The sequence below is a fragment of the Eleginops maclovinus genome, chromosome 20 (genome assembly GCF_036324505.1).
Source record: "Eleginops maclovinus isolate JMC-PN-2008 ecotype Puerto Natales chromosome 20, JC_Emac_rtc_rv5, whole genome shotgun sequence".
Taxonomy (NCBI): Eukaryota; Metazoa; Chordata; class Actinopteri; order Perciformes; family Eleginopidae; genus Eleginops; species Eleginops maclovinus.
Genome location: NC_086368.1, coordinates 850,991 through 863,033, shown reverse-complemented (window position 1 = coordinate 863,033; position 12,043 = coordinate 850,991). Strand labels below are relative to the sequence as shown.

The window sequence follows — 12,043 nt, the reverse complement described above, 5'->3', positions numbered from 1 at the left end:
CTCAAGTACAAGATCTGAGTACTTCTACTTTTACTCAAATACAAGATCTGAGTACTTCTACTTTTACTCAAGTACAAGATCTGAGTACTTCTACTTTTACTCAAGTACAAGATCTGATTACTTCTACTTTTACTCAAGTACAAGATCTGAGTACTTCTACTTTACTCAAATACAATATCTGAGTACTTCTACTTTTACTCAAGTACAAGATCTGAGTACTTCTACTTTACTCAAATACAAGATCTGAGTACTTCTCCACCTCTGGTTGTGGAGGGGACAGTTTTGATACCATCTCCTCCACCAGTTCAAACACACACTCTATACTGAGCTATACTTGTCAACTTCTCTCCAACCACTCTGAATGCTTCTTCCATCATGGGAGTGAAGTCAACAACTTCTTCAAGCAACAGATGAGTTACATGCTGTTGGGGATACGTCCCTACAGGTGGGAAGATGGACCATCTGTTGACATGGTGTAGAAAGATCGGTTGGAGGTATTTTCCCTTACTTTGTATAATTTGGATGTTGAGCAATATAAAAAATACAAGGCAAAGTACATGTATATGTAAGCCTCCCAGGCAACAAAGCTGGTTCTGATTAAGGTTCAGAAACACAGGGGTTTATTCACCACAAAAATATATTTAGAGATAAAAACTATACTGAATGTTAATTTTACAAAATAAAAAATAGAGGAAACTTATAGCGTTTAGAGCTCAACCATTACAAACATCATTCCATTGATTTCCTAGGCATTCTCTTCCCTTGAACTGTGTTCAATCAACAGGTATTCTACAACGTGTCTTGTGTCTCACCTTGTCCCTCCTGGTCCATGTCCATGACCTCAGCCTGAGTTATCCATTCCATGTAGCCCTTGAGGTCCTCATCCAGCTGCTGAGTTTCCCTCAGCTTCTGAAACTCCCCACGCGACTTAGCCTTCTCTCGCTCTTTTGTGAACTCACTAGTGGGAAAAAAAGACAATTGTAAGACAGAAAAAGACAGATCACACTGAGAAGTATTGTGAAGAGCAGACAGAAAAAGAAGGCAGGGTAATGTGGACAGAGCAAATAGTGCACACAAAATGAATGGAAGGGTGTAGTTTGGGTCATCCTACCCGCTGAGCACTCCAAGAACCAGGTTCAGCACAAAGAAGGAGCCAACAAGGATCAGTGTGGTGAAAAAGATCCATGGCCATTCCATTCCTATAGCATCATTTACCTGCACAAGAAGAACAGTTTTGTAGAAAATGGGTTGTTGTAACTTGAATATTGTAATTAGCAACAATTAAAAGAACACTTTAACATTTGAGAAATGGCTTAAAAAGTGTACTTACTCCCACTCATGTCCAGTGGGTGACAGAACTTATGATGTTTCTACACATGGAGAAAATAAAGTGTACTTTGTGTGGCTCCACTTTTTATAGGGCATGGCAACCATTTTTAATCTGCATGAAAACTGTGTACTCTTCCCTAACTGATTCATCGCTTTTTATTTATTAAGAAAAACTGAATTAGAATACAGATTTACTATAGTCAACCATGACCAACATTTACCTCGACCTTTTTATGTGTTTTTTTGTGCTGTGATTTCAAACAATTGTTTTCTACATTTTAAATGTTTTTGTACTATAAATGTTGTCCGAATCTGTGGAGGGGTTAAACAAATGGACAACTTGCACACCTGTTTTTCTTCTCTTGGACACTGTATATTTTGTTTAAGAAAAAGGAAAATTAACATTCACAGGTGTTTCTGTTTCTGCCTTTCACATTCCTACTGAAGCCAATTTATAAAATGCAATGCAGGAATGCACTGATGTTTGTCTTTCATTTTGTGTTTTCCTATTAAAACCTTCATTTTATTGTTCAACTGCATACTGACAACAAATGATCGTTGAAATAAGAACTCCAGATAACATATGCTTTTAGACCGCACTGAGACCTTACCCAGTAGAGGACATCAGTCCATCCTTGTGTGGTGATGCACTGGTAGACAGTCAGCATGGAGAAGCCAAGGTTGTCAAAGTGTGTGATTCCATCATTTGGACCTGGCCATCCGGCTCTACACTCTGTGCCATTGATGGTGCAACGCCGGCCATTTCCCGCCTGGGCACATGGAGACGGCTTCTCATCCTCCACGGTAGCGATGATATCTAAAGACCAAGGGAGGATAAGTGGACATTTATGAGTGTGAATTGTACACACTCTCCCAAAGCTATCTTCCCCTAAATTCAATGTTGGTCAATACACAGTACACCGGGCAGTCGGATAGCTCAGTGGTTAGAGCTGGCGGCTCATATGCATACCAGGTAGCCGGGTCAAATCAGGGGCCGGCCGAACATTTCAGTCATATCCTCCCCTCTGTCTCCCCCTTTCAACTCTAAGATCTCCAATAAATGCCCTCATTCAGTACACATTCTACACCAGTGCTTTTTCTTGAAGAAAATGTATGTTGTACAAAGGTCCCTTTTGTGTGAGCAATAAAGGAAATTGAACTGAAAGAGCAGAAGGAAGAGCAAGAGTGAGAATGTCTTCCACTGTTATTCTTATGAGCAACGTTGTGGATGAAACTCCTCTGGTGGTATTTCTTCTCATGATACACTACAGAAAGCAGATTTGCCTGAAAAACATCCTCACACAGTGTTGTCAGTGGTTGTGCAGAGTTACAGGCTTAGACTCTGTCTGTAACGCACAAAAATGAAAGTTATCGTCAGTCAGACACTGATGTTGAATGAGAAGGCCTGGCTCTCCATTCTAGTTCATCCCAAAGGTGTTTAGTGGGGTTGAGGTCAGGGCTCTGTGCGGACCAGTCAAGTGCTTCCACACCAAACTCATCCAGCCATGCCTTTATGGACCTTACTTTGTGCATTGGGGCACAGCCATGCTGGAACAGAAAGAGCCTTCCTCAAACTGTTTCCACCAAGTTGGAAACATAGAATAGTCCAGAATGATGTGAGAGGAACCATTAAGAATCCCCTTTACTGGAACTAAGGGGCCAACCCCAGAAAAACATCCCATAAAATGATTCCTCCTCCACCACACTTTACAGCTGGCACATTGCAGTCAGGCAGGTAACGTTCTCCTGGCATTCTCCAAACCTAGACTTGTCCATCAGACTGCCAGATAGAGAGGTGTGATTGGTCACTCCACAGAACACGTTTCCACTACTCCAGAGTCCAGTGGTGGCTTGCTTTACGCCCCTCCATCCCACGCTTGGCTGTGACTTGTTGCAACGGTGGCATCCTATTACAGGATCAAGTCCGAATCCAGTGAGCTCTTTAGAACGACCTATTTTTTCACAAATGTTTGTAAAGGCAGACTGCATGGCTAGGTGCTTGATTTGTACACCTGTAGCAATAGGACTGAACGAAACACCTGAATTCAATGATGATGATCGAAGAGAAGTGTCTACTTTTGACTATGCACCACAGAGCTCTCACTGTCGGCCAGCACAGGAAATCTTGAGGTGCTTGAACATTTTTTCTTCCATTAAACGTACAAGATGTTCATGTAGTCTCCTCCAAAGGAATGGTCAGTTCTTTGTAAGCCACCTATTCAGGGAAACAAAACTGAGGTGGACTTCAGAGTCGTCTACGCGACCGCTCAGCAGGTTCAGACTTTGGATAAAGCTAATCGGCTAGACATCCTGGGCGATGCAGCAGAATCTTCCGCTCCATGCTGCTTCTCAGCAAGAGGAAGAGGAGCACAACAATGGCACACCGCCTGAAAAGGGAACGCCAAGGACATGATGTTGCACGTCTGGCTGGATGGACAAATGCGTACAACACAGCTGTAAGATATCCATCTCTTGATTGTTAGTCAATTTCTAGGTTTTTTTAAGATACTGCCTGGAAAAAAGGGGAGTCTCAATTTTCCACCAGACTAATGTTGCATCAATACTATTTGAGTGACCAAATTGCAAATAGTAATAAGTGATGTTTTGCAGGTTGTAATACAGAAGAAAATACAATAGCTGAAAGCTGATATCCATGCTGCATAACTCCGTGGTTTGAGCTGACAGCCCATGCTCTGGGCTCAGTCCTTGCTGAAGAGTCTTCTTATACAAGCCCTCTCCTCTATGTCCCCCTTTCAACATTGCAACTCTCTAGTAAAGGCTAAACTGGCCCAAAACAATTTTTAAATAAAAAAGTGAAATATTAGGAAAGTTACTGACAGTGATGAAAAACCCAAATTGGATTGAACATTTCTTGACCAAACATTACACATTAGGTCGGTATTTCCCCCAATGAACTGCAGAGCATTTCTAGTATTTCCCCTATATAACCCTGTGCTGCATACTTTACTTGTGCCTGTGTAGTAGCAGGTCTTGTGCATTTTGCATTTGAAGAGCTCCAATCCCATAATGGAGTAAATGGTGACCATGAAAAGGACCAGTAGGGCGATGTGGAAGAGAGGCAGCAAGGACTTCAGTATGGAGTTCATCACCACTTGGAGGCCTGAGGGGAATAACAGGAACAAACCAAATCATCATAATATTTCATTTCATAAACCTTTATTGCCGATATGTAATTGATATTGTTAATAGCATAATGAACTTATAGTCTATTTTAGGCGGGAGTGGGGTAAGATGAACAAATGAACAACAACCTTTACTTCAGGTCTTCTGTCAATTAAAATGAAAATAATGCATCTATAATCAATGGGACATGAACGTATGACATCCCAGAAGAGGTGTTGTGTGGCTTAACTTGCCCCATCTAAGGGGTAAGTTGATCCACCAGGGGGTAAACTGACCAATCGACTTTATCAAGTTTAAACCTGAGCACAAGTAAAACATAAGGTCATCCTTTCTCTGCCACTGCCTGCACTGTAGTGACAGCCGTTTCATCTATGCATGCCAGTAAACCAAACCTGAGAGCCAGATCAGAATGAACTAAACAGCCATAAATAGATATCCTTGTAAATGTAACAGATGTGCCAGTCTGTTGTATGTTTACTTTACTGTTTTATATAGGCTAGTGACAAGCCTATATAAATCATGATTAACGATATTTTATAACATGAATAACTATTATGACTAGTTGCTACTCAGTCAATCACTTTAACCAGATTGTCAAAGAACTCCTGCCAGGCATACGGCAGGAAAGAGGGAGGCGAGCCTTAAAATGATTGAACCAATCTAAACCTAAAAAAGTAAAATTAATTCTATGCAGATTCTGTATTAATCTACAGTTACCCTGAGCTGACTACTAGATTATGTGATCTCCTGCACCCCCTAACTGCTTAACCCTTCTCTCTCCAGCTGTTTGATACAGGAATGTTGTTGTTTGTACAATGTTTAAAACATCAAAAACGAATCAGTTGTGTAAAACTACACTGAAATACCATTTTATATTACAGAGACTAAACGTAATGTCAGTGCCTCATGGGGGGTTTGTCAGGGTTGGGGAAACAGGACCCAAGTGCAGTAAATCAAGGGGATGCAGGTAAGGGTCAAAAACAAAAAGCGAGCTTTATTCAAAAGCTGTTGATGAAAACAAGAAGCAAGGGGAACACAGGGCATGAAAAACACTTAGCTCCAGACATGAAGGGCGACAGGAACAGGCAGGTAACATGGACAAGATCAGGGAAGAAATGATGACGACCGAACAACAGACAAAAGGGAAACAGGGACTAAATACACATGGGTAATCACAAGACGAGAGACAGCTGGAAGTGGGAGGAGAAACACAGGGGCAACAGGTGAACACAATGATACAATCAGGCACAGGAGGGAAACGCAGACAGGAAGTGAAGTTTAACAAGTGACACAAGAGGGGAAACATTTCAAAATAAAAACACAATACAAAGACATGACAGATACGAAACAAGGATCATGACAGGGTTAAGTTGAACCACTGGCTCATTTTGCCCCAGAGACACGCTAACTTTTAGCTAAATAACCAACATGTATGATACACATTTTCAGAGCTGGATACATTTGCTTTGACAGAAAAGTTATAATACCTGACATGTTAAACATTTAAGGTTTCAAGGTTTCAAGGTTTTATTTGTCATATGCACAGCATATACAACGTATATGTTGGCAATGAAAATCTTATATCCCATGTTCTGCTTTTAGAAAAAGCAGAACATGGTTTATTGTGAAAAAACACATTTACCACTTTACCATGTGCTTCTCTCCGTCACAGCCAAATGAAATGATGGGTGCTTCTTGAATGTATGGTCACATGACAACAAATGTGCACAGTTGCCTAGATACAAGGGGTGAGTCAACTTACCCACTGGCTCATCTTACCCCACTCTCCCCTACAGAAACTGTATTTACTCACTTGGCACTCCAGAAACCAGACGAAGAGGTCTGAGGACTCTGAAGGCCCGCAGAGCTTTCATGTCAAAGCCTCCACCTTTCTCTCCGACCGGAGCCTCCACCCCACTGATGTGGTTGATGGCATCCACTACCACAGTGAACAAGCTGGAACAATGAAAACATGATGTTTTCTTTGGAAGTGACACACTGTGGTTGCTGATATATTTGACAGTTGCAGAATACAGAGGTTGAGGCAGTGTGCATCTTTCCTGTCGATGTTCATTGACTGCTGCTTCAAGTTTAAAGGTTTTACCAACTTTTATCAAAGCAATACTACTACAATAATATAACAAAAATAACTTGATCTGCATTGATTTATATGTTTGTAAATTCTTTTGTAATTCGTTTGCAATCTTTTTATCCATGATAACGATGACGTTTCATTGCTTAGGGATGCACACAAACAATTCATGGCACACGCATAAATACTTCTTTGCTTGTTCAACTGATATTGTGATTGTTTTTTTGTGTTCCAAGGTGACTCAATTGTGCCGCCCTCAAAACTTTGACAAAGCAGCCCTTGCTGTACATTTCACCTAGATGTACGATGTGTTGTATTGTCAGATACAAAGAAAGCTGTCTAAAACAGCTAAACCCAACAGGAAGTCAGCCATTTTTTATTTATAGTCATTATTTAATGTATTTTTGCCATTTTCTGGCTCTGTAACAAACTCCTCTTACAGATTACATCTGAATGACCTCGCATTTGGTCACTGCCTTCTCAAGAGTGACAGTTGGCAGGGTTGTGGGTGAAGTCTGCAGTGTATCGGATGAAGAGAAACAGCACCAGAACCATCCCCAGTGGGGGCCCTGTAATGCAGATGATGGTGTTTGACTGACTTTGTCCTCACGTACTGTGGATGGTTGATGAGGTAGTCTAGGATCCAGGAGCTGCAGCTTGTCTCCAAGGAGCAGAGGCTGGATGTGTTGAAGACACTGGAGAAATTAAAGAACATGATCCTCAAAGTGCCCCCAGCCTTCTCCAGGTGGGAGAGGGACCTCTGCAGCAGGTAGATGATGGCGTCATCCACCTCGATGTTCAGCTGGGGGGCAAACTAGCGGGTCCTTCGATGGTCTCACAAGAGGCGGAAGGTATCCAAGGATCAGCCTTTCCAGCGTCTTCATCAGCTGCGATGTCAGCGCCACCGGCCGGTAGCAGCTAGATTTTTGGCACAGGTACCACACAGGACATCTTCTACAGTAGCGGCATACTCCCTTACTTCAGGCTAAGGTTGAACAGAAACTCCACAATCCCACACAGCTGGTCTGCCCAGGGTTTGAGGAACCTCAAGATTATGCCTTCTGGACCCTCTGCCTTCCGCACCTTACACTTCTGGAGCTACCTCCTCACCTGGTTGGTGCAATATGGCAATTCCAGCACAACACTCCAAAAACAGCAAAATCGAATCTCCATTTGTTGGGACCATTCTGAGTCCCAAAGTGTTTAGGATTCCTAAGAATTGGGTGTAGCTAGCAGATGTTGTCCAAACTGTTACAATCTAACCCCTGAGCCATTCAAATCATTATTAAACAACAGACTCAAGTGGACTCAATGCAAACTTAATTACTTACCCAACTGATACACATACAAAGTCCAAAATGTTCCAGCAGTTTCTTAAGTATGCATCTGCATGAAAAAGAAATCCATAGGCAACGATCTTCAGGAAACATTCTATAGAGAAGATGATGAGGAAGATGTACTCAAGGCTTTCCTGTAAGACAACAATAGCATTTCTTTGAATATGCCTTACTTTGTGAATTAGCCCTAAATAGCTTTGATACGTCAGTGTTATATCATGCATTTGTTTTAACATTCTGATATAACTTTATAAAATGTATAATAATAAAATAATAGATCATATATGAGACATTGTTAAGGATAGAGCAATTAAGTTCTAGAGATATTTCCATTGTCCATTGTTTGTGTTTTATAGAAAAACAGCATTACATTTCTTTTTCAACTGTGTTTTAGTTTAGTGGGAAAATCCCAGCTAATTGTTCTTCATGAGAGTTTGATGTTGAGCCCTCTAGTCTACTTTTCTCTACTTATGTCACTTCCAAACTCAAACACCACCATAATGTTTTAAAGCTCCCCTATTATCCTCTTTTTCAACAATATATTACAGGTCTCATATATATATATATACAGAACATGTCTCTGACTGGCTGAAACGCAAAACATATCATTGCAGCATTTTATAAAAATCTGTGTATGGTTCGTTCGGAAAAAAACCCCCAAAAACCCGAACGTTATTCTGTTTTAAAACCAAACGGAAAAACAGATAAATCAACTTTTTGTTTTGTTTGTATGATTCACGGATAAGCCAGTTAATGCTGGGAAAACGAGGAGAAGGTGCAGGCGCGTTATTTCAATGTGTGCTATTAGCCTTGTTAAACTTCCACCAGAAAACTGTTAAACGTGTCTTTTATGATGTTCCGAGGGAGTCGGCAGCTCAGCCTAATGTCAGACGACCTTTCCTCAGCCAAAATCAGCATGATTTTTCAGGTAAGGTATTTTGTATTATTATTATAGCCAAGCCTTAAAACCACAGTAGTCCTATCGCTGCACGAAAGGTTATACGAACCAACAGAGCACACATAATAGATAACCTATCGGTGGTGACTTTTGACTCTGCAAAGGCTATTTTTACCATGTGTTGTAGCTAACATCTAAATGTTAAAAATAACTTGGCAGCAGTTGGCAGCCCTTGCCTACGGGTGAATCACTGTACATATGCATAGGTCCTAATAGTTCATCATTAGTTTCGGAACTGCTATGAACTGGCAAATTACTCATCGCCTTCCATGACCAGTTCCGGTCACAAACACTGGGTTGAATTAAAATATCGGTTTTTCTGTTCTCTCAATTTCCCCAATTTGTTTTTAAAACCAAAAAAACATAAAATTAAGCAATTTTTTTGGTTTTCCGCCTGTTTTTAGTTTTTCCTATTGTTTTTCCCAGGTTAGTTATTTGGACAATTTCAGTATATGATGTTCGAATGGCTTTGCAGCCATGTTGGATTGCCATTTCAGTAGGTGATGTCTTATTGACAATTTTTAACAAAACATTGAACAAAAATCAGTTTTGCAGTAATTGTGGAAATAACTGAATCAAGAAAATCAAGATGGTTCTGTTGCAGTGTGTTAGAACTAACTGTGTCATAATGGTCAAGTTATAGGTAATAACAAAAGAAATAGACGATGCACTGAGTACTGTATACGAAATAAGGACAGTGTCCTTAAACCAGTTGGTTTGGGAACATTAAGGTTACTGGTTCAAGTCCCCGAAAGACCAAGTGCTTTCTGTCCCTGAGCAAGGCACCATTCCCTACACTGCTCCCTGTGCACCTTACATATGGCAGCCCACTGCTCCTAACACTAGATGGGTCAAATGCAGGATGGGAATTTCCCCTCTGTGGGACCACGAAGGGTTTATTCTCTTCTATGGGAACACTGCCTGCCAGGACAACCAGCTGTGTAACATGATTACTGTGCTTCTATATCATATCAATTGTAAGTTAAATCATTCTCAATAACTCCAAATTAAATCCAATATTTGCTCTGAAGATTTACATATTCATATTTTACTTCAATACAATTACATTTGCTAATCTTTAAAGGTCTTCCTCTTATTTCCTCACAAACTAAAATCAGCTGTAATCAATGTGAACGACTCGAAAAGACTGTTCGTAAAGTCGTCGGGACCTTTTTGTTTTTATGTAAACTAGAGAATACAGGTAGCCATATCACACAATATGTTGGCAACACTAATCCTTTTATTGCTGCTCTGATTTTCAGTATTTTTGTGACTGCTGAGCTCCTGTCAAACTGGAGCTGGATGGTGTGTTGTGTTTCTAGCACAAACAACAACTGTGAGTTGTCATGTTATTAGCTGCGGCATAACTTAATTTTAACTGCATATGAAACAGTTTTAAAGCCAATGATTTTTATATTTATTGGTCTATCGTTTTTCTATGTTGATTTGTTTGAAAGCACCAGATTTAAGTGTAATAGTGTAAATGACTTATTTGATAAAGTCCAAAATACTAAAAAAATATGGGAGTTTGTTTGTTTCCATACAATGTTTTCCTCAGCTCTATGTTCACTCAGATCAGTACCTTCAGTGCCATAAGGGACAATATACTGAAACCCCTATAGTTAAAATGTTCTGACAGCCCATTATCCTGAAAACAGTGCCTGTTTACAGCACACACTCTCTGCCATAGTAGGAGAAAAAGAGCTAAAGGCTTCTGTTCCTTGCACAAACGTATGACCTGCCTCTGGTTGGCTTACCCTGATCTGATTCAGCATGACTAAATCTAAACATTTCTTCCAAAAAACAGCAGGGCAGGTCCCATTAGTAAAAAAAAATGTAAATGTCTGATATCATTCTGCATAATAATTAGCCATGGGGCAAAGTATAGCATGCTTTTATGGGTCAAGGTTCAGCTGAGGAGAGCATGTGGACTACTTTGGAATGGAACAAAAAGCAAACAGGAGTAAACATGGACTGATCCTAACCATATGGCTGACCTTAAGGCAGCCCAGGGTCCCAACTTTGGGAACCACTGGCCTAAGACAACTGTCAGTGTTGCTGTACAATAGAAAGAGAGCAGAAGCAGGCAGACTCACCAGGTTGCTGTTGGTGTTGTTGCTGTCTTCCTCGGGCATGGGCAGGTACACGGCCAGGGCCACGCAGTTGGCAAAGATTGCCAGTAGGATTATGATTTCAAATGGCCTGGAAGTGAGTTATAGGAAGCTTCTATACCATAGCAGTTCACAGACATGGCCAAATTAAAGAGCAAACAACTTGACAGATATTACTAGATACTAGACAGACAGAAGGACAGACACACACACACACACACACAGACACAAACACACACACACACACACACACACACACACACACACACACACACACACACACACACACACACACACACACACACACACACACACACACACACACACACACACACACACACACACACACACACACATCTTGAAATAAAATAGAACATTGCACATATAACATCTTTTGATTACCGCATGCTAATCTGTGGTAGCTACAATTACTTTAAAAAATGTTATATTTTTGACCCTTTGCTACAGTAGGATACTTCCACTCCACAATGCTGATGCATGCCTTACGGAAGGGATTCCTCAGTGACAGGAAGAGGAGAGAGCGTGCAGGCCTTGGGTTGCCTCCTGTAGCCATCAACTTCTTCAGCTTTTCTTTTTGTTTTCTCTTGAGAGTTTCCTCATCCATGATGTAGGATGACAATGGTGAACCGCTGCTTTCTGCCATCGCAACTTCAATAAAGTATTTGTACCAAGTTTACTTGAATAGGAGGAGATATTCCAAATAGTCCGTCGCAGTTTCTTTCAAAATGCAGTAGTCTTGTTTGCTTTGTCTGTCCACTTATCTGTTACCATTCTCAACTTGTCTCAATCATCTCAGTCACACTCTCTCTCTGATGGCTGGCTTGAGCTCCCTCTCTTTCTCTGTCTCTATCTGTGGAATGGCAGCTGTCCCCCCGACTTGTAAGGGATTGGTTTACTGAGCAGCTGTTTGGTCAAGAGAATAAATATAGACAATGAGCGTGGTGGTTGTAGCATAGGGTGACAAAGGAGAACATTTGCGCAGATATAGTCTTGGTAGAGAGGGCGGGCTGAGGGAGTAATGGAATACATGTAAAGGTGTTTATGTATACTG

At 40.9% G+C, this 12,043-nt stretch overlaps 1 protein-coding gene across 2 annotated transcripts in view; it reads right to left on the bottom strand.

The window, feature by feature from the left end:
- The window catches only part of LOC134882813 (dihydropyridine-sensitive L-type skeletal muscle calcium channel subunit alpha-1-like), a 64,128-nt gene extending 52,337 nt beyond the window's left edge, over positions 1 to 11,791 (bottom strand). For both annotated transcript variants that reach the window (XM_063910767.1, XM_063910768.1), the window contains exons 1-8: positions 11,448 to 11,791; positions 10,957 to 11,062; positions 7,897 to 8,036; positions 6,287 to 6,429; positions 4,298 to 4,450; positions 1,941 to 2,146; positions 1,112 to 1,215; positions 813 to 958 (exon numbers count right to left, since the gene is read on the bottom strand). In XM_063910767.1, coding sequence (XP_063766837.1) covers positions 813 to 958; positions 1,112 to 1,215; positions 1,941 to 2,146; positions 4,298 to 4,450; positions 6,287 to 6,429; positions 7,897 to 8,036; positions 10,957 to 11,062; positions 11,448 to 11,635 — 1,186 coding nt within the window. In that variant the 5' untranslated portion in view covers positions 11,636 to 11,791. The remainder of the gene's footprint in view (positions 1 to 812; positions 959 to 1,111; positions 1,216 to 1,940; positions 2,147 to 4,297; positions 4,451 to 6,286; positions 6,430 to 7,896; positions 8,037 to 10,956; positions 11,063 to 11,447) is intronic.
- Positions 11,792 to 12,043: the final 252 nt, after the last annotated feature.